This window comes from Opisthocomus hoazin, chromosome 6 (genome assembly GCF_030867145.1).
Source record: "Opisthocomus hoazin isolate bOpiHoa1 chromosome 6, bOpiHoa1.hap1, whole genome shotgun sequence".
NCBI classification, from domain to species: domain Eukaryota; kingdom Metazoa; phylum Chordata; class Aves; order Opisthocomiformes; family Opisthocomidae; genus Opisthocomus; species Opisthocomus hoazin.
The window spans coordinates 66,134,263-66,156,797 of record NC_134419.1 but is presented as its reverse complement, the minus strand read 5'-3'; the positions used below and the strand labels follow the sequence as shown (position 1 = coordinate 66,156,797).

The window sequence follows — 22,535 nt, the reverse complement described above, 5'->3', positions numbered from 1 at the left end:
AATCATGACTTACTACATCCAAACAGATGGGTATTTCTTGAAGAACAGAAACACAGTCTATGCATTTCAAGCAAGTAACCTGGACTGTATATTCATGTGCATGGAGGCAGGTGTGCTGCATGAAGGAAGCCATCAGACACCAAGCCTCACCGATTTGCTTTCCTGCGCAGGCTGAGAGCAAGCTATAAAGGATTCCTCTCCAAGTCACATCTCTACAAGGAAGCCTACATTAAAAAAAGAAAGATGAAGAAGAAGAAATGTTCTGAGCTCAACCAACGCTATGTATACTTCACTAATTGCAGCTGTCCTGAAAAACACTATCACGGGCTCAACCTGGCCGCAGAGGCAGAAGATCAGCAGCGTTCCTTTGTGGCAGCCCTCGGGGGCTGCGGAGGGCACACGTGTGCTAACTGCTCTCCAAACTGGACAAGGGGGAAGGCTTGCTTCCATAACCACAGCCATGTAAAACAATTTGGTACCAAGTCTGGCCCCTGCTAACAGTCTAACTTTCATGCTTTCTATAAAAACTAATAAAATAATCGCAATTTTCAATACTCGCAACACATACATTTCAGACAACCTGATGTTGTGTAAAATGAGGAGGGCAGCAGTGCTGCAGGGGCTGGACAACAGGTAATCCAGCAGTTAACAGAGCAAAGGGATAAGAGACACAGGAAGAAAGTCAGTGACATTTGCATAGATCTGACATACTGAGTAAGAGCTGTGACTCAGACCTCACCGAGGGACCAAAGATGATGCAAAGATGCGTTAAATGCTTCTCTTTTCTCCTTATCAGGACAGTGCACGCCAGCTAAGGGTGTTCTGTGTGCCTAGGGGAAACAAAGCTCAAGCACTGCATGGGACTCCCCGGGATGCATTAGAAAATTTGGAGGTGACATAGCATATCCCATTAGGTTGTAGAGTATCACACGGAGGTCTTTGGTACCAGTGCCAATTTTGTGGACGAAGCTCCTCTCTTTCCAGGCGTGGACGGCATGAGACACTCCACACCTTTGGGAGAGGGCCCAAAACTCACAGGGGCTCCCCTGTCATAAGCCACAGGTCAGCTGCAGCAAGGAGAGGAGGAGTTTTTCAGCTCTCCCTGCTCCGATGACTCAGGGGCAGCCCCACACCACAGCCTATCGCCCCTGCAGCACGGCAGCTCCCTGGGCGCAGCGGAGCCGTCCGGCTGCACGCCACACATCTTCGTCACACCGTAGCCGGGGAGAGCATACGGTGCAAGCCAATTCCGGAGCCTGACGTTCAACGAGACTTGACAGGTCGCACTGAGGTCTGCACGCAGAGAAAAGAGCCCGGGGCCCCCCAAGCTGGCGACAGCGCCTCGACACTGCCCAGCCCCAGCGCGCCCAGGGCATGCGGGGTTCAGCATTTGGATCATCTCACAGCAGGCTGGCAGGGACCCAGAGGCGCGAGCATCATCGCGTCTGCAGGAGCGCGGGGCTTGCTCGCAATGCACTTTTACCCTTGGAATGGGGGCGGGAGGGGGGGATGCACGTGCAGGGACATTCTTCACTTGTCACCCCCAGGCTTAGGCTGTTTCTTTCTCTACAATCACCTAAAGGTGAGGAGGAGTTGAAAAACATCACACTGACAGCACTGTCGGAGCTGCGGATATAGGGCCTTCCGCGCCACACCAAGCAAAACCTCTGGAATGGTTTGGACACAATAGGTAAACAGTGCCGGGCTTGCTCAGCAGGGAGACATTTGTATTTAGATGTTACAGATAAGTGGTGCATATTTGAGACATCTGAAAGTTATTATTCCAGGCAGTTTCTAAACAGAGAATCGCAGTTGCATAGCCCCTTAACTCCGAGCTGACAGGCAGGATAATGATTTAAATTATTGTTAAACATAGGCTGTGTTTTAAGTGGATGGAATTCAACATCATGGTAGGTTTAGGGGAATGGGGGTGTATTGCAAAACACAACATTTCCAATTGCTGGAGCTCTGATCCATGGGAGCTCCTCTGCCAAGACCAAGCATCACTATTCACCCTATGAAAATGACAGCTGTAGAGATCCTCAAAAAGGCAACATCACTCAGCTATCTCCTGGATCATTACCAGTCCCTCTAGTCGCAACAACTTTCATTAAGAGAAATGCCTTTTTGAAAGCAAAACATCAGAAGTTTTCACAAACCGTAAAACAGAGTTTGTCAGTGAATCATAATTAATTTTTATAATGCTTTTGAATTACAAGTGACTTATGCTTCCTTGAGTTCAATAGGGTTATGTTTATTATGCTATCACTCTGTTTTTAAAGAAGAATATACTGATTCTTTCTTCATTATATGTCACTTGAAGCACAACTATTAGGTTGTATTAAATCAGAGTACTACATTTGTTTCATCTGTGAGGAGATTGTTTTCCACTGTCTTAACGCAGGGCTGGTACCCCTGCACTCAGCTCCCCCAGACCCTCTCCACCCTGCAGGCACGCTCAGCAGACACCGCTGCCGGCAGAGGCGGCTTTTTGCCCCCACCACGAGCTGCCTTCTGACACGCCAAAGGTTGACAGCGTACACTGGCTCCATACGGCAGCCTTTACTCAAGCAAAGCTCCAGCAAAAACAAACCTGACTCTTATATGGAAAGGAGAAAGGGGAGGAAGAATTAATTTCTTGCTTATTCAGCACTGATTGTGTCTCTGTGTTGAGAGAGCTCCCAGGCAGTATCTCCAACCTGCAGTGTCCCGATTTCCCAAATGGGTGATTCACAACAATGCAGGTGAGAGGGTCTCATCTCTGCTCATAGCATGAAGACACAATTGGGCCTAAAAAAAAAAAGCAATTGCAGCTTGTCACTTAAGGGAAATTACATGGCTGCTTAATAATGGATGAACCTCACAAAGGCCACCCATTCCGCTCAGCGTACCAGCATCTTTTCCTAATTATCCTCACCAATAACACCTAGAATTGTTTGGAAATTTTAGGGGTAATTGAGTTCACTCACCTAGGCTTTAATAACAGTTGTGTTTAGCCTGGTAGGAGCATCACAGCAGAGCCTTTGGCATACACCACTCAATACAAAATTGAATCATGAAACAGCAACTCACATCTCTGCCAGAAACACACTCATAAGGCACAGAGGTTAAAGGTAAGGCACTTCTGTTGGACTGGGGGCCTGGATTGCCCACTTTAACACATGAGGAGTCCAATAACTCAAAAGGAGTTGAAACCCACAGTCTCCTGTCAGGAAGAAAAGCAGAATCTCCACTTGCAGAAAGCAGACACTTGCATGATTTGTCCCAGGAAGATGAGAAATCTCAGACTGAATCAGGAGATTAATCCTTTACCACTAAAATTAAGGATGGCTTTTTGTCCCTTCCTGTTAACCATTAATTATTGATCTGATGTACTCATACCAGCGTGTAAAGGCTTTCCCCTGCAGGCAGTGCTTGGTTGCTTTTCCTGCACAATTAAATCCTAATAAATATTCTTCCCTCATAAAAATAATGGACCAATCTCTGTCTGGGCATTTTTTTTTTCTCTTTTAATGTGGAAGAAAAAAATATTCCTAGAGCTTGGTAGGAAGCAAACAAGCAAACAAAAAACCCAAGTGGATATTAAAGCTACTACTTCCCTATTTGCAGAACCCAAGAGAACCACAAAAGGAAACTGCAGCAATCAATAGAAAACATGGAAATAGTTCCTTAGTCCTCAAGCTGGGCATTGAATTTGTGCAGTGACAAACTCCCTGGGACAGGCTCAGGGACCTCGCCTGCCTCCCGTGACCTGCAAAAAGCAATGCTTGCCCCTTCCTGCAGCCCCTTCTGCTGCTGCTAGGACAACACATCCTTCAGAATAAGGAGAGGTACAATGGCGAGTGGAAGCAGGATTTCCTCCTGTGTTTGCTTCCAGGGCCAGAGGCTCTCTGTCAGGGAATTGAAGCCTCCTCGTGCCTCCAAACCCCTCCTGGCCACAACACAGCCCAACGCAGAACAGACTGACGGCACTCCACTCTTTGAATGGGCAGCCAATGTGGTCCTGCCCTCCAGACATAAAATTTGAGAGACAAACATGTATTGGAGAGAATAAATGAATGGTAAGGGCCCCAAAGAGAGTACTTCCCACTTATTTTTCATTCTGGTGAACTCTTAGTTAATCCAGATCAGCTACTCATTTAACTAGTTGAACCCAAAAGGATTCAAAACCTATCTGAAACACTTCAGGACAGTCTGTTTTGGCGAAAGATCTCAGCACAGCATGGTCAGGCTGAAAACAATCGTTACTAAATTCTCATGTCCTGCCACAAGCTGATAGAGCCACTGTGTCACCTCTCCACCTGTCCCCTCTCCACCTGTGACCCAAGATTTCTTAGTCTCCAGAGAAAGAAATGCTGCTAGCTTCTGCAGTCATCTTCACACTGTAGAGACAGCATGGACTCAACTACTTGATGATGGGAAACTGCAACACTAAAACTGGTCTGGGATCTTCTTTGGTGTCACCTTCTCTTCCACCTGTGGCATCAAATGACAGAAAAACAGACAGGTCTCCAAACAGAATCACTGCAGCCTTGCCTGCTCAGCTTCACTGCAGCCAGTAAAAGGATATTAAATACGGAGACAGGGTTGCAATCAGCCTTTCTGAGGAAATAATAACCTGGGAAATTCTGACTCATGCTGATTTGTGATCAAGGACTGTGACTGAGATACCAAAAAAAGGAATTGAATCAGATTTTCATGGCTGTGTCAGAATGAATTAATTCTCATCATATAACTGGAAAAGATTTAACATCACAGAAGCATTTTTAGAATGACAGCAGGATATGGAGGCTGTGGTAAAGAAGAAAACATGATTATTGGGCTGGAGAGACTGACAGTGAAGAAAGATAAAAAAGAACTAAATATACCATAAAATAATAGCTTGGTCAAATCGCTGCCAGTAGGAACATCCTGAGGAGGGGACAGCAGTTGTGAGCATCTGGGACTGCTGGCTACAAATATCCCCCAGACAACGCTTATGTCAAAATAACCAACAGTGAAACATCTCCAGGAGTGATGGTGAAGTTGTCTTTAGGTCTACCCAGAACAGCTGGAGAAGCTGCTGTCATTCACTGCTGGTTTTCACCCTTCTGCCAAAGCTAGGGAGAGATGTCTGCCTGTGCTTGTGCAGTTGCCACCACCTGCCCCTGTTCCCATCTCAGAGAGGGGCTAAGATTTTTTTTCTCACTTTTGTGGTTGCCAGCAAACTCTTAAGGTAAATCAAATGTCAGCTGAGCTCACTCTGATTCTAGCTAAACCTAAGTCAGGCTATTTCAATTCCAAGTGCTTGCCCATAGAAATTATTCAGGTTGGCATAACTAGTTCTTTTTAACACCACATTTGCAAGCAATTTGCATTCATTTTCTAGGTTGTCCATTGTAACTAAACCCTCTGCAGGAAAATACTGCACTCAGTACCTATTTCAGAGAGGTGTTTTCCTCAATAAAAAAGGCCAGAGATGCTATTAAGTGGTAGATTAGACTCTAAAGTGCAACTCAACAGACAGGAGTTAATCTGGCAACCAAGACCACAGACACAGACTGAGGAGTGTGAAATCCCCACCGCAAAGCACTGACAAACAAAAGAGTATCTCCTCTCTCCTCACACAGCCTCCTCGCCTTCACCCAAAACACCTCTTTGATAGATCTGTCAACATTTGTTATTAGCAGAAGACTTCTATAATAAATTAACTACATGATGAAAAGAACCATTGGAACCACAAAGAGGAATAGGTGTTATCAAGAGCAGAACAAAAAGCCACCAATGTAATTTGGGACGTAGGAAACGCATCTGACTCAGATATTTCCCCATGTGTCATTTTTCTCCTGTATCTTCATGATCCCTTTGATAGAGAGTGTCAGTAGTATGGCCAGGCATCCACAGTGACCCATGCAAAATGGTCCAAACATACCTAACACCTTGTGCTGTCCAGATAAGTCGGGGGGGGGGGGGGGGGGGGGGGGGGGGAATGTGACACCAAAGCCTATAGGTTATGAATTAGCAACACAAAGTCAAAATTAGCCAGTGATGATTTACAAGTGTAAACTGGACCTTGCATGAATGAATAAACCAGACAGGAAAGGGATGGTGTCTTGGTCACTGGGTTGTTCTTGCCTTCCCCATCAATATAACCTGATCTCTCCGCCAAACCTGTCCTCCTTCCATCGCTTTCAGACAGCAGTTCACCCTGTTTCCATGCTTTCATCTTCCTGCCCTCCTCATGCTTCTGGACCCCTTCTTAAACCTTCCTGCACAGAAACTAGCCATGTTTTCCAAGAACAGCAAGCATTGCTGGGAGGAAACCTCTCCACCTCCCCTCTAGCTTCAGCAGTGCATTCCAGCCCCACCCGCTCGTGCTATCTCTCTCCTCCTCCTCCTCTCCTGTAAGAGTCTTTGCCTCTCAGAAAAACCATTAAGCACAGAGTCTGATCCCTCAGAAGAACCATTAAGCACAGAGTCTGATCCCTGCATAACCATCAGTTACTGATTAACCACAGACCACTGATTTTGGCCTAGCAAGGCCCGCACAGAACCCAGTAACAAGCAGATGGTGGAGCAAAAAATCCAGCAAAGCACTTAAGCACACAGCTATCTTTAGGAATGCGAATTAACAGACTTAACTCAAGCATATACCTGATTTCTGGCACAGCAGATACAACTACGTAAGTGCAAGAGGCGGGTAAGTCGTTAACCATCCTGTTGAATTCAGGCCCTGCAGCCTATGCAGTCTTCTTTTCTGAGCAACTGAGAACAGGCAAACCGTCCAGTTGGGAACTATGTACCCTTAAAACACGGTATTTCACTTCCCGCTTGCATTTCTCCTCCATCAGCTTCCATCCATTAGCCCGCCAAGGTAAAGCACCCCCTGCCTCACCAGGAGCTTGTTACTTCGACGCTTTGGAGCTCACCTGATTATTATGGAGCACTGGTATTCTAGGTCTCGCATCCAAACCTGAAGCACTAGAAATCACCATACAAATAGTCATAATAGTGATTATGGCCTAAAACCAAATTATTTACATATTTCTCTTGAGTCAGCCAATTAGGTTGAGCTGAAATTGCCAGCCCCTGCAGCTCGGCAGTGAAATTCTCCATCAGTTCAGTTTTCTTTCCAACTGTTTCTAGCACCGACCTTCAGCATGAGGCCAATTTCCTTCCACCCAGCTGAGCAGCATTACAGTCGAGATCTGCAGACTCTACCATGTTAGGAACGAAGCAATAAAAAGTGTTTTGACAAATGCAGGCAACGTCAAAGCTCATCTCAGACATGAGTATACTCCACTGTTTGGAGTCATTGAATCAGATCCAGCTAGAACCAGCCAGCCCTAGAAACAGGAGCAGAAACCAAAAGGACCAGTGTTTTTGTCAAAAAGATGCTTTCACACAAGCCACGCTGGGATAACAGAGCAGTCTGCTGACACCTGTGAAAGGCTCAGGAGGGTGATAGCTGCTGCCCACAGACACCAAAGAGAGCAAAGAAAAACAACCGAGGAAACACCACAGCAGAATGAGGAGGAAATGTAAATGTCTATGGAAACACATTGATCAAATCATCATCAGTCTCTCGGTTTCAAGTGAACACTTACACAGCTCTGAGGTGCTGTGATCCTCCGGACTCAGGTGTGCAGAGGAAGAGGGAACCCTCCACATTAAGAGATTTTGGAAGCTTCAGATCTTTCCACCCAAGTGGTGCAGTATTTATTGGCATGGTACCAACATGGGAATAGGATTATTGGATTCTAAAGGCTTTTTCCCTGGAGTGGTCTTTATCCTCTTAAAAGAAGATAGAGCAATTAAACATTTTTTCTCCTGGAATCAATTGTCTGTGAAGGGTCACACCGGTGGCCAGATGCATCACAAGAGACCTTCATCTTCTTAAACATACCAGCCGTAGCCAGTGACACAAGATTTGATTCGGTGGCCAGCAATCTGATTTATCAATCTTTTATACCTAGCTACAAACTAAAAATTTACCAAACCCAAGTAAGTTTAACTTCAAAATCCAATAGGAGCAGATGGAATGGAAATCTCTGTTAAAATATTTCTGTGAAGCCCTTCAACACTGAAATAACGCTGATGCATGAGAATCAAAACCTGTAAGTGACTGGACATACAGTTCTAGGCTGTATACATGGAAATGCTTTTTATAAATTTTGAAAAGCTCTGCCAACAGTACCCTGCTATAATTCTCATTATAATATGAAGAAACACTTACCTAGTGCACGTCAGTACAAGGGATGATATTTTCACTAAATGCCACAACATAGGGGAAACATGTAATACTGTCAGAAAAACATATTATGAAAACATGATTAAAAGAGCGTGATAGAAGAATGTAAGATCCAGATTTCCCTAAACACCTGAGCAGGAGAGAGGAGCCCAGCATCTCACTGAGCACAGCAGCTTGCAGGATCAGCTGCATCGTAAGCAGAGCCTCTGCACTGGAACCGGGAATTGACTCAATGCAGGTAGTATATTTTGGAGAACAGAGGCAGTAGCTCAGCATGACTAAAGATGAAACGCAGGAGAAAATAACACCTGCGTTTGCAGAATTTTTTTCCAAGGAGGACCTAGAGATGCCGGCTGTTGTCAGAAACAGGACACTGTTTTCAGTGGACCTTCAGTAACCCAGTGTGCGTGTCACAAGCTAAGGCCAGGACTAGGAACAAGACTGCCGCAAGCCGAGGACAGAAGAAGAGTGGTGCAAGACCAAGGGCTCACTTGGCCCCAGGCTCTGCCTCCAGCATGGGGCACCACAGATTTGCAGGGAAGAGCATACACGCACGTGGGGCAGCCCAGGGATCCCGCCGCCATGCACGCTCCCATTCTCCCCAACCCCTGCCCCAGAGCACTGGTGACGCCTTTGCATTTGCCTGCCCTGGAAGCATCACCAAAAATGTTACTTATAAGAAATTCTTTCATTTGACTCACCTCTACCTAGACAACCCCAAAGTTGCAGTGCACTGTTTGTACAAACAGTCGTACGAATTGCATTTCATACATGTCAGAAAAGGGTCACATACAGCTAGTGAACAGAGAGGCTATTTCCGCCTATGAAACCAAAACCAATTCGTTTCTTCAGCATAAGTGAACAAATAGGTCATTCTAGCCCATGTACTGGCATCATGAGTCAGTGTGAAACCTAGTGTCTAAGGCCAGTTACCGGTAGCAAGTATCAGGCACGCTTTCATGTATCACACATGGACAACAACTTTTTGATGTGAGAACGTACCATGATTTAGCAACAGTGACATTGATCGCATGGTTTGGTGAGGGTTTAACGCTGTGGCAGGCAGCACTGCGTACTTGACTGGGCTAGGCATTGCAGCACCAGTCTGTCAGCGCTGGGAGAACAGTTTTCCGTGAGAGCAGGCCCGAGTCACTAACGAAAGATCTTCTGAGTCTGCACAAGCAGATGACACCACTTGCATTTTTGCCATCTTCCAGCCACTTGTAAACAGTTACAGTTATAGAGACCCCGAGAGGCTCATTTCTTCTAGCCTGGATTCTCCTGGCCTGGACAAGGGTGTACGGAAGGAGAGTTCCTGGCTCAGATGGCACAGGTTCCCTCAGTTAAAACTGCTTTGTTTTTTTTTGGGGACAGGCCAGGCAAGGTCAGGAGGAGCTTCTGCTGCTCAGTCTTTGGTCAAAGAGAAGTGACAGTTGAGCAAAAACACAGGGCTAGATTCAGCTCACAGTGTAAAACGAGAGCAACCCCACAGGTGACTCCAAGTTTAAACTGGTAAAACTGAGAGTAGATTTAGGCTATAGGTAAGCATTTCCAGACTGAGCGCAAGAACAGTTCTGCTTATACAGCTTGGAAAAACAAATGGAGACTGGAGAGTACAAAGCAATCCCATTTTTAGCTCTGTTGCTGGTATGGATTGAAAAGCCAATTTAATTTTATTAAAGGTGTCAAACTTTTTTAACAACCCCGACACCTACAGGGATAACAAAATCATATCCTCTGTACAGTAAACTGCATATTCAGCAGCTGTGATACCAATTAGATGTTGAAATGACAAAGTGCTATCTCCTGCCAGCAGAGACATACTGTACAGACCCAGTGTTTAGTTTTATCATATAAGCAATGCTTAGCTGTCATCTGTCATACAGGCTTAGGGGAATGGGCCTCTACAGCTGGAACAGCTGGAATTGCAAGATTAGCACAATAAATTGTTATACTTTTACCAGAGTATCTACTCAAGTTTACATCCAAAATTTACCTCCAGCTCCAACTGTCTTACACTGGAGTGAACGCATACTATTTTTGTCAAGCTATAGCTTTATGAATGAGGATGAATTAGCTGTCAGCATTACAGCCCAAGGTTTGTACAGTTTAAGCTATTTTGACAAATATTTTGGAGGCAGGTGTTAAGAAAAAGCTGCAAAGATTAAGTCTCTGTACCAACATACTCTCTCCACCTCTCTTTTTAAAGACACTTATTACTTAACAGAATTATAATAGGAACCACGACAAACTAAGGAAAATACAATTGTATGTGGCATTAAGTATCAGTTAACAGAATATATTTTTCTGAAAAAACAACAAAGATAGCCTATCCTAATGGTTTAAATCAAAACACCAAACTCCTGCTAACATAAGGAACTCGCTGAAATGTTTCTCAAAAGATTACACTGCTCCATTAGTGGTGTATTATTATTCTCTAAGGTCCTGTCTATACTAGAAACTTCTGTAACTAACTCTAGCTGTGTAACAAACTCAACACATATTCAATTATTCCAATAGTTTATACCTTTAGTAGAAGCAAAAGAAGGTCAAAACCCTATTAACTGGAATCACTGTTTCCAGACTACGGGTTACACGCTTCTGCTAAAAAATAACCACACTGAGCAAAGGCAAGACAAACTTCTTAGTGTAAACCAGCAATATTTACATCCTTAAAGTAACACCCAAATCAATCATCAGAACAGATATTTAATTGAAGGCATCTTTTTTTTTTTCAACACGGGGGCCTATCTTACCAGCGTCAGCATCTGACCTACAGCGTACACATACCCATTATGTAAACACCACTTAGAACTGTCAGAGTTTTCACATTTCCTTGGGCATTTTTGGGCAACATGGAAATTACTGTTGTACAGCCCTTCTCGCCTGGGTTAGGAACAATCTTGCAGCTTACCAGAAATAAAGGAATTTGATAAAGCACATAATTTATATTTCCAGCGGTCTTCTGTCTTGTTACAGTCTTCATTTTTCTCAGTCTGGGCAATAATAGCCAGATCAATCCCTCTGAAGTTTATTTCTACCCCGGTTCACTTGCAGACCCTCCCGAAGCAAATGCAGATACAATTTTGGATCACGTACATACCCCCGAGAGCACATTATGTGCCAGAATATTGCCCTTTCTGTTCACCTGTAGCCACGCTTCAGCTTCACGAGCAGTCCTGCTATGGCAGAGGTGGTTCAGCTCAAAGCAACGCATACAAACGTATGAACGAGCAGCGCTGATAAGATATACATAACGTGCACACAGCCTGCGTCCAATTTCGCAATTCAGCACCCCATCAACACCCACTGAAGTCTGAAATGCTGATTGCTCAGGGACTGCATTTTACTTGGCATCTGGCTGGTCTGACTTACTCGGATGCTGCCTCCCCTCCCCGGGGCAGATGCAGCCGAGGGGCAGGTGCCAGCCCAGGCTCATGGACACAAATTCTCCCGTTAACAATCAAATGCAAAGAAAAGGAAAAAAAGCCACTGTGTTCACGAGGCCAAGACGAGCTCTGGCTTGCTTGAAAGTGCTGTCTCCAGCAGCCTCATCATCATAAGCAAGACAGACGGACCTGGAGAACAGACGGACCTTCAGGCACAAGAGGCTGTTTGGTAACTTTCAGGTACCTATCGCATCTGGAAAAACACGTCCCTCCAGAGATGCTACAGCAAAGCAGTGACTAACTAAAATGGCAAGAGATCAGTTATTTATGAAACTGTTTTCACATTTTTAGCCGTGCTAGAGAGCTTCCTGCAGCTGCCATAGAGACAACAGCTACAGACAATAAAACTTTATGAGCAATTTAGATTCTCTCTCTCCTTAGGAGATGCAGAAAAACAATGACAACTTACTGTTTGCAGGTTGTGTATATCTTGCCTTCATTAAGTAGGACTCTGTTTAAACACATATTGTTCTTTTTCCATCAGATTGTCACAGACTTCCACAGAGAGGGTAAATAGTTTATAGCTTCCACTTTCAACAATACACTATAAAAATACACTGCAGTCATACTTGATTATCCCATTTTGTTTCATGTGAAGCACTCTCGGCAGATCAGTCTGCTTATTTGCACGTGTCAGAATAGCAACAGAAATGTATTCCTGTGGGCAATGGAAAATAAGTTTTGCACTTGGAAAATAAAATAGTAATAACCACATGGTAAAATTGCAGATGCGTGTGATAAATTAGATTTATCATCAGTCTTACACCATTCACACCTGAAATTTGCCCATAAATCCACCTTGTTTGCGGCTTATTTAATGTTTCTTCTTATTTAATGTTTCTTCTAAAGGTGCCCTGGAGCTAGAGATTCAATTTACCCAAGAACTGACATGGGTAAAGAAAGAAAAACCTGTTTCCTTCCTTCCCTACAAAAAGTACAACTTTCTTTGTCAAATATACACTAGCTTGAGTCCCAAGATGGGTACACTTCCATCCATGATCAGCTCATATTTTGACTTTTGATACTTTGCAAATGTGAAGTATTAAGAAGATAGGAAGGGGATCTGAAGAAAGAAAAGATTTCCCAACTATCTAATACAATATACAGCACTGCCAGTTCATTCTACTAGAATCTGTATATATATTTATGACTGAAGTATATATTTATACTGTTTCTACTTCAGGTAAATTTAAGACATGTACATTTAACACATGTGCATTTAAAATTTTCCCAGTTTGCAAGGTCTTGCTAGTTTTTCACATATTTATTTTTCCAGGAGGTGGTGAAGCTGTGTTTTCAACAAGTGCCTCTCAGTGTGCCCGTCTAAATACAATTAACCTTGGCTTTCCAAGACTGTGCTGGTAAAAGACTAAGACTACTTTGAAATACTGCATGAATGAAAAGACAGATGGATGGAAGAAGAGCGTGAATGGAGTAATAAAGAATAAAGCAGTTTGGTTGCTGATCATACTGGTAACAAATGGGACTAAGGAAAATGAACAGATCATTCCTCACGTTGCCCCACTGGAAATGCAGGGCAGGGCCCATATGCTGAAATCATAATTTCTTTGCAGTCCCATTTTTCCATACTTTTGGGGCATATTTATCATGTTTTGAAAGAAAAGACACTAAATGCTTGGAACTAGATGATCTTCATAGGTCCTTTCCAATCTTAACCATTCTGTAATCCTGTGCTACGGTATCACTGCCAAAAAAATGGCAAAAATTTCAAAAAGGCACCATACAGCAGGCAAACCTGGAATTCCCCACCCAAAGGTACAGCAAAATGCTGAAGACACGCGTTATGCTTTAACTTACACATCATGGAAGAAAGCTGCCACCCTTGCTGTCCAGCGCTGAGTCCACAGAAAGCGTACATGAACATTTCTTCGGCTCTGCCGCACTCACCAGCCAAGTGCTTCAAAGAAGCAGGCTAATGTGAGACAACACCATTTGGTTCCCATGAGCTGCCATCCTTCCTCCAGGGCTCTGAAGACCCCAGGATTTAAACAGCTGCTCCGTTTCTTTTCTTTTTTGATGCTTTATTACAGCAGTGAGGCAGCAGATTGCTTATATTCCATTTTTCTCGGACTCTTTTTGAAGTGTGAATGAGCATGTGCGTATGTTGAAGTGATAACATAAGGCTAAGCCACATTTCTAGTAAATATTACTTTAAATTATCCTGGAATGTAAAAGTGCACTTGTGCAAAACTAGCTGCCCAAAAAGGGAAGCCGAGCTGTAAACCATCCTGCCTGCAAGCTGAGCATGTCGGCAGGAGAGTCACTGTATAAGGGTATGTTTACAGGTCATGTAAGCCTGTATCTATGCTGAAACTCCTGCCCTAAAACACAGAAGATGCATGCACTCGACTGCACCAGCCTCCCCTATGAGGGTCTTTTTTACACAGCGACAGGAAACTGGCTGAGACCTTGTGGTCAGAGGAGCACCCGATACCTGGGTGAATTTAAGCCTTTTCATCTCTATAACACAGGTAGAGGCGAGGAGAGCAAGGAGCAGCCTCCCACCTGCGACCGAACGTGTGAGCACTGTGATCCTCACCGCTGAAGCCACCTTCGAGGTGGAGTTAAGCCAGTCTCTCATTTTGACAGTGACAGGCAAGACGTGGTGCAAACTCAGCTCCTGGCCTCCCCTCAGCTGAGACACAATGGACCATGCAAGCCCTTTTTATGTGTTTCAGAACAAAATCAAGAAGGCAAAGAAGCTGCTTAAAGGGCTCTGCTTCTGAATACACAGCAAGGGCAGTCGGTCCCAGAAACTGCTGCGACAGCCACACAAACCTGTGCATCGACAGCAGTAATGACATGTGGCTAATGGTCAGTAAGGCTGATGCTACCGGTAAAGCCATAGGCAGAAGGAAATGAGAAGGTACAAACTAGCTGTTTCTTTTTCATGCACAGGCGCAATCTAGTGATGCCAGAGTGTTTTGCAGTGCCTGTGAAGCTGATAGAGAGAGAGGCAGGACTGAGCTGGTCAACAGGGCTGATGGCATCCCTGAATCGAGTGACACTGCTGTATAACCTCTGGCAAATCATTTAATTCTCCCAGGCTTTGGGCCCCCTTTTGTTAAAGTCTCTCTCTATTGAATCTGTAAGGCAGGAACCATGTCACTAGACTTGGTCATTGCCTTGCTTTACTGGGTCCCTTCTTTTGGCTGGAACTGCTATTACAACACAGATAAGAGAAATAAAAATAGGAAATTTTGGAAGTTGTGACTTCTAGGGACATAAATACACACTGTGCACTCCCCTGCAGAGCTGGGATCTTGCAGTAACACAAGACTTACTGCTGCATGTCTTTCCTTTGGGCAAGTCTGATTCTGGAAGTGAAGTTATGTTATGGGGAGTAGGTGGGGTGGATAATTCTGCGATAAACAGAAAGACCGCCACTAGAAATGGTAGAGCTTTTCATCGGATTCTTGGACGAAATACACACAAAAGCAAATGCAGGCAGTGCAGAGGTGCAACCCTACAGTCACTGGGAAAATAGTGAGACTCAAGAACAAGGAAGATGTTTGGCGTTGCAGGGGGGAAATAAATCTCTGAAGTGGAATCTGAAATGCTAGGCTCTTCTGTTCAACACACCACTCCAGCATCCCCAGCCTCCATCAGATGCCCTGCATGCCATACCAGGCTGAATTTGACCATATGTTTGCAGCTAAGCTATGAAAATCATTTGTCAAGTCCCAGGAGTTTTTGGCAAGTTGTCCTGTACTGTATGTGTGGTCTGCTACAGTAAAACAGGCATGCAGAGCATTGCAGTGGATATGTCTATAGGATCCAGAGGCAACACAGCCAATGACTTCCCTGCTCTGACTTTTAGTGCTGTGTAATAATGAATGCAGATAGAGAGGACTCAAGTCAAAGATGTTTCAGCACAGTTTCTAGGCTCAAAACCTGCTGAAGGCTGCTGGAACGAGCTATAAATATGTATCTGAGCTCCACGCCAACAGCGTAAACTCAGAAGCTGCCCACTTCACTCAGGGACATTATACCCACTAGAGAATCCGGAGCCTGTTAGGCTAGAGGCAAGTCAGGAGCTGGCATGAGTCATATTTTCCTTGTGAAAGGGGATGTGGAAGATGCTAGGACACTGCAGGGGCGGATGATGGATAGGAAATGATTTCTCGGGTGTTTTGAAAGGAAACACATAATCCAGAGTTATGGGCCCTCATTAATCAGGTAGTGGAGTCCTGGGGTGCCAAATCTCACAAGAACAGCCAGAGAAGTTGGAGTCATTTGTAAGCTCTTCCTATGAACCCTTGGCCTGACATTTGCCCATATTCTAGATCCCATTTCACATCTCACCACCTTGGCCTACAAACAGTTGCCTAATGGTTCCGATTCAAGCTGATTCACAACAGAAGATAAATCTTTCTGCTCCTAAAAGAAAACAAAAAGCTGCTGAGAAATTCTTTAATTCCTCTGCCTTGTGCAATCTTGGGCTGGTAGTTTTTGCAGCAAGAAGAGATCAGTCCCATTTCTTCACCTCCTGAACCCACATCCCTTTTCCCTGCCATGTAGGTTGCTACAGGCAGTTCTGCCATCGCATTTTTTAATACAGCAAGCATGCAGAAAGGAGGCAGAACTGTCAGAAAGGGGCTTCAAAGTTTTTGATATATAGTGTGAAGATGTCATTTTAACAGAGATTATCAGACTGCATGACAGGAAAAAACCAGAATCTCGCTCAGCTTAGCAAGATCATCTCATCTTCAGAAGGAATTTCAGCTCGTGAAGGTCAGCAGGGACCATCCAATCTTTTCCATGGTGAAAACAAGATCCATGAAACTACTGCTACATGGAGATGTGCTGTGATTTGTCCCCCCCGACCAATTGGCAAAATCAATTCAAAGGCTGCATGCTGACACTTCTAGTCCCCCAGCAACCTAGCTGCCCCTTAAGTTGGGTCCTTGGAGGCTCTTTTCAGTTATTCTGGGATGTATAAACTCAAATAGCCCAAACCTCGACAGCCTGCACATTTGGGGCTAGACTGAGTCCTCATGAATGCCAAAGTATCTCCATTTCAGCTGGGAATGGTAGCAGACACAGGCACTCAGTGCTCCTTGTCCTCAACCACAACTGTATATCCAACCTTCAGGCTCCAGAGGACAAATCAAGCTCCTCTGTGAAAGCAACATCCTGGCAAAACCAGTCACAGCGTCTTCCAGGTAATCTGGAAGATTTCAAATCTGCTCACTAAACCATCCAGAAAATCAGAATAGTGCTATCCAGGAAGGATTTATTCATAACACATAAGATGCACTTCCCCACTTTGGCATGCGGAAAGCAGCAGATGAGATAAAAAGAAAGTTTTACAAGGTATATGCCACACTCTAGACTATGCTCTGATAGAGCAACACCTCTGAGCTGAAATCCACTTCTTTACAGATGGCTTCTAGTGCTATACTGTAGCAGTTGTTTCCCGCCTCCCACTCATGTTATATTTACGTGCTAAGTTTCAAACACCCACTCATCCAGGCTGAGGTCGTGAGATGCTCTGGGGAGGAACAACAGCCGTTTCCCTGCGCCTGTCCCAGCACAGCGAGGGGGACAGACAGCCTCAAGCTGGCCCTTCGCCAGCGACAGCTCAGCATCATCCCTGTGCTTTTGGACCCAGGTACTCACCTAAGAGCTGCACTCCACGGGTGAGTCCGTAGACGTCGATCAAAGCCCAGAGGGGCTCTGCCGTCCTCACCCCGCTGAAGAAGAGCATTGCAGCAGAGTCGTTCACCCGATAGAAAACTCGTCCCTTCTTGTCCACCCAGAAGGCTATGATGTTTCCCTCGTTCGCGAACTCTTCTGGCAGAGCCTTGGCCCAAAAACCACTTTGGGAAACCAAGTCAGGGCACGCATACTTCGGCAGAGTGTCAGGGTTAATCCTCGATGGATCCTTGGAAGTAAACCCGAGTCGAAGAGCCCCACTCCAGCAACACTGCTTTTTAGTGATCTGCAAAGGTAATAGCAGCAATAACAGCGTTTGGCACTTGAACATCTACTTACACACTACAAGCTCTATCACATCAAGCACCTACAGCCACCACGCAGATGAGCCCACTAGATTTAGGAAACATTTTATCCACCAAACTGCTGTAGCTTTTTCAGCCGCAAGTAGCAATACTGCACACTTAGGATACAATGCACATATTAAAAAAAAAAAAAATCAAATTAAATCTATGTGGAGAGGTGAAACATACAATTACAGCTGCATGATGACGCACTTATATTTCTAGGGTAATTCCTTTTGGCATAAGAATCGCCCTCTCACAAATTGTGCCAAAAATGGCCATAAGAGCTTTTATCTCAGGACCTGCAGCAGCAGAGCTCTTCCCCCATGGTGCTCAGATGATGGGGTCTCTCAAGACCTGAGGCAAAATCACTGGCTACAGAATCACAGTCATTACGACAGGGTTTTCTGGGTTTCCCAGCCAAGTAAAAGACAGTCTTACCCCTGTTTAGCTTGTCAGATTGGATGAAATCACAGCCTTGCAGTAGACAAGTGTGTGGGAAAGCACGATATAAAGTATTTAACTACAATAAATACACAATTAGGAGGCAATGATAGATGTTGTCTCATGATTGGGGAAAACATATTTATTTCAGCTGAGTGGTGTTTTTCAAGATACATTGTGCACATCTACACCCCACCTGTCAGTATGCGGTTACGCAGTGTGTCTGGGGCCAGGAACATCTGCTACAGTTTTGGGGATGGTGCATGTGCCATATCCACCCATCTGCACCTGAGAGACCGTGGGACAAAGGATCACAGACGCCTCCAGAGTCTTCAGCTTCTCACACGAACTGACCCCTGTACTGAAGGGGATCTGAGGGGAGCAGGTGATGGGTCCTAAACATGTGCAGAACATCCAAAACACCACCCAGTTACAAGGTCTCTTTCTTCCCATGGAAGCAGGAAGGCTTCCAGGGTTAGTATGGTCCTCAGGTGGAGATGATGCCCTTGGAGAATTTTTTCTCTCATTTTCTTGCTTGAGTATGAACCTGCTGGGAATTGTTGCTCTCAAAGGGATTCAACCTGTCAGCATCCAGATTACAAAAGACCTAAGGATGCTGGATCCAGGTTGGGGCCAGGACAGCTCCTGCATGCCAGTTAGCATGTAATTGCTGTCTCTGTTCATGCACTGAACCTGCAGCAAACATGAGAGCACTTGAGATACTCCTCTTCCATCAAAGCCTTGGCAGCCTCAAGCAATTTCACTCTTGGCTGCAAGACAAGAGCTGAGGCATGGATAGGTACCACCTACCAGATGTCACACAAAACTTGATACTTTACCCTAATTTCTTGCTCTGTGAAAATGTTAATGGCTCAGATGAGTGGCAACGCCAGAGACTCAACTGTCCAGAACTGCAGGACTTCGTTCTCAACAGCCTGGCAACAGCCCCTCGTGTCCCAGCTTGGAAGAACAGGATTTTCATCAAGGGATTCTTCAAGAAGTTTTCTTTGGACTTGTGAAATCATTTCTAATCACATTTGTAAATATTGCACTTTTCTTTCACATGTTCTTCTCCCAAGGCAAATCTGGAACATGTGTGCCCTTGGGGGCACAATGATCTCCCAAAAAAGACATTGTTCAAAGCCTAGAGATTTCTGTTTCACAATTAAAGTGTCAGAGAAAACAACTCAGAGCTTCACAAAAAAAGTTATCAACAGACAGCTCCTCAGTTAAGCAAGTGCTGCTCTTTATCCCTACTCAGTCCAGCCACGCACCTAAACTCTTTACTCCAAACACCTGAGCACCAACTTCAGTCCCAGGAACCGTGGTAAGCTCCTGCTTGTGGGATGGACACTGGGGTGGCACTAACAAGGCCTGAAGCAGGTTTGCTATTTTCTAGGCCTGGCCAGGATGGGATGGGATCATGCGTGTCCCCAGTGGAGGGGGGGTGGACGAGGCATGCACGTGACAAAATGGGGAATACACGCACACTCCAAGCAGAAGCCTGGGTTATTTATTGCAGCAAATTTACTGCAAGCCCTAAAAGCTTGTGGGTCTGAGATAAATACAGCCTCATTGTTATTTGCGCAATTTACCCTTTCACAGTCTCTTGCCACTACTCCACAGCAATCACAGGCCGCATGAAGTAAATATTCATATGGTAATCGAGGCTGCACATGTGCCATGTATTAATCAGCACCTATAAACAGTTCTCAACACAGTCTGACCACAGGCAAACTAATATCCAAATCAAAATCTAGTACAAAGCCTGCCAAGAATTAGACACAGCTGGACAAAGGGTACACAGTTTTGCTAAAAAAGGCAATGGTTAAGGAGGGACCAAATTCTCTCTTCAGCAGCCACTGTTTGCAGAGAAGCTTGGGAGGTCCACTGGGTACTAGAAGGGGAGGAAAATCATAGAATCATAGGTTGGAAAAGACCTCTAAGATTATCAAGCCCAACCATCCGCCCAAAACCACCAAGCCTACTAAACCATATCCTGAAGTACCATATCTAATCGTTTTTTAAACACCTCCAGCGATGGTGACTCAACCATCTCCTTGGACAGCCTGTTCCAATGTCTGACCACTCTTTCAGTAAAGAAATTTTTCCTAATATCTAATCTAAACCTCCCCTGACGCAACTTGAGGCCATTGCCTCTCATTCTATCGCTAGTTACCTGGGAGAAGAGACCAACACCTGCGTCACTACAACCTCCTTTCAGGTAGCTGCAGAGAGCAACAAGGTCCCCCCTCAGCCTCCTCTTCTCCTGACTAAACAGCCCTAGCTCCCTCAGCCATTCCTTATAAGACTTGTTCTCTAGACCCCTCACCAGCCTCGTTGCCCTTCTCTGGACACGCTCCAGAAACTCGATGTCTTTCTTGTAGTGAGGGGCCCAAAATCAAACACTGTACTCCAGGTGCGGCCTCACCAGTGCCGAGTACAGGGGCACGATCATCTCCCTACACCTGTTGGCCACCCTATTCCTAATACAAGCCAGGATGCCATTGATCTTCTTGGCCACCTAGGCACACTGCTGGCTCACGTTCAGCCAGCTGTCGACCAGCACCCCCAGGTCCTTTTCCGCCGGGCAGCTTTCCAGCCACTCCTCCCCAAGACCATCGCGTTGCATGGGGTTGTTGTGACCCAAGTGCAGGACCCGCCATTGGGCCTTGTTGAACTTCATACAGTTGGCCTCGGCCCATTGATCCAGTCTGTCCAGATCCCTCTGCAGAGCCTTCCTACCCTCAAGCAGACTGACACTCCTACCCAGCTTGGTGTCACCTGCAAACTTACTGAGGGCACACTCAATCCCCTCATCCAGATCACTGATAAAGATATTAAAGAGATCTGGCCCCAACACCGAGCCCTGGGGAACACAACTTGTGACTGGCCACCAGCTGGATTTAACTCCATTCACCATCACTCTCTGCGCTCAGCCATTCAGTCAGTTCTTTATCCAGCAAAGAGTACACCCATCCAAACCATGGGCAGCTAGTTTCTCCAGGAGGGTGCTGTGGGGAACAGTGTCAAAGGCCTTACTAAAGTAGATACTATCTGCATCCAAACTGCTAAGCCATGGTTGCTTCCACAGATTCAGGCTCCTTGCTCTCGTGCCACCTTTGCCAACCTCAGCCCCCTCCCTAGCAGTGCCCTCAGTTACACAGAAGAAACCAAACTGGGACATATATCTTGGAGGCAAAGAAAGAGGAAATTTTCCCAAACCCCACACAGCTCTGGCTGTCTGATGGCATTCCCAAAGCTGCAAAGAAATCTGAGAATAAAACCCAAGATACAACACCTAAGAAACAGAATGGTATCTCTGGACTTGTTTCTTCTAGTTTTTGAAAGGGAGTTTAGAGTTTATTGGACCAGAATGATTGAGTTCATTGTTAGTCTTTAACTCATAAGCAGGTTTAAGACGCCATTTTCCACAGGTACTCACAACAAGGCAGTAATTGCAGGATGAACTCATCAGAAAAGCAAAGATGTTTTCACTTTTCCACCCATCCCCAGAGTGCTGAAGCCTGTTGACTACTCCCATGAGACCTTTCCATTAGACTTCGCAGGAGCTCTGCTCATAAATCCCTTGTGAAGAGATGAAAGATTTACATGCGTATTCTTCACATATGTTATGCAAGCTAAACTCCTAAAATGCACAGTGATAAACAAGTGTGAATTTATTGAGATAGCTACATTGTTTCAGAACAAGGAAGGAATAACCCAGAACCTTTGCCTAAACCACTAAACCTGCTCAAGTCTTTGATGGCGTTTTCAAAAATGAAATGCTGTTTTCATCTCCTCCCAAATCATTTTTCGCAGTTGTTTGTTCAAATGGCTGGCCATCGTGGAAAAAATCCCATTAGGCAACGTGAGGGAGTCCTGCTGGGCTTCTAGCCTGAATGGAAGCAGTAAGAGCTCCACAGGAAACACAAAAAACCTGTAGGAGGGATTTTCTACCTCTGGGTCTGAGTCCAAAATCACCAAAATCTCTCTACATTTTCAAAAGGAGGCATATTGCTTGAGGGAAGAGGCAGGGAAGGCTGATACACTGCTGTAGGTCCCAGCACTCTGGGACCTCTAGCAATGGGCAACAGCAGGATCATTCAGACTCAGAAGCTACACACAGATAAACCTCCTGGAAAACTCCTTGTGTGTAAATCAAGGATTTGCAGGCAGATCTTTCATGTGTGCCACGAACTAAGGTCTGCCAAAGATGATGACCTGCGTCGTGCCAATGAAATGCCCAGAATCAGCTAAGAATGGAAAAATGCAGTCCCACAAACTAGGGGGCATAAAGATTGGAAAATATCTGTGGATGAAGCGCAAAAGGCCCCACGCTCCTTCAGGGTGCTGAGAGCCTAAAAAATGCTTCAATTCCTGAGGAGA

General features: G+C 45.2%; 1 protein-coding gene across 4 annotated transcripts in view; it reads right to left on the bottom strand.

Annotated features, from left to right (window-relative positions):
- Positions 1 to 22,535, bottom strand: part of NEURL1 (neuralized E3 ubiquitin protein ligase 1) — a 168,207-nt gene that overhangs the window by 51,579 nt on the left and 94,093 nt on the right. For all 4 annotated transcript variants that reach the window (XM_075423675.1, XM_075423674.1, XM_075423677.1 and 1 more), the window contains exon 3: positions 17,323 to 17,644. In XM_075423675.1, the coding sequence (XP_075279790.1) occupies positions 17,323 to 17,644 (322 nt within the window). The remainder of the gene's footprint in view (positions 1 to 17,322; positions 17,645 to 22,535) is intronic.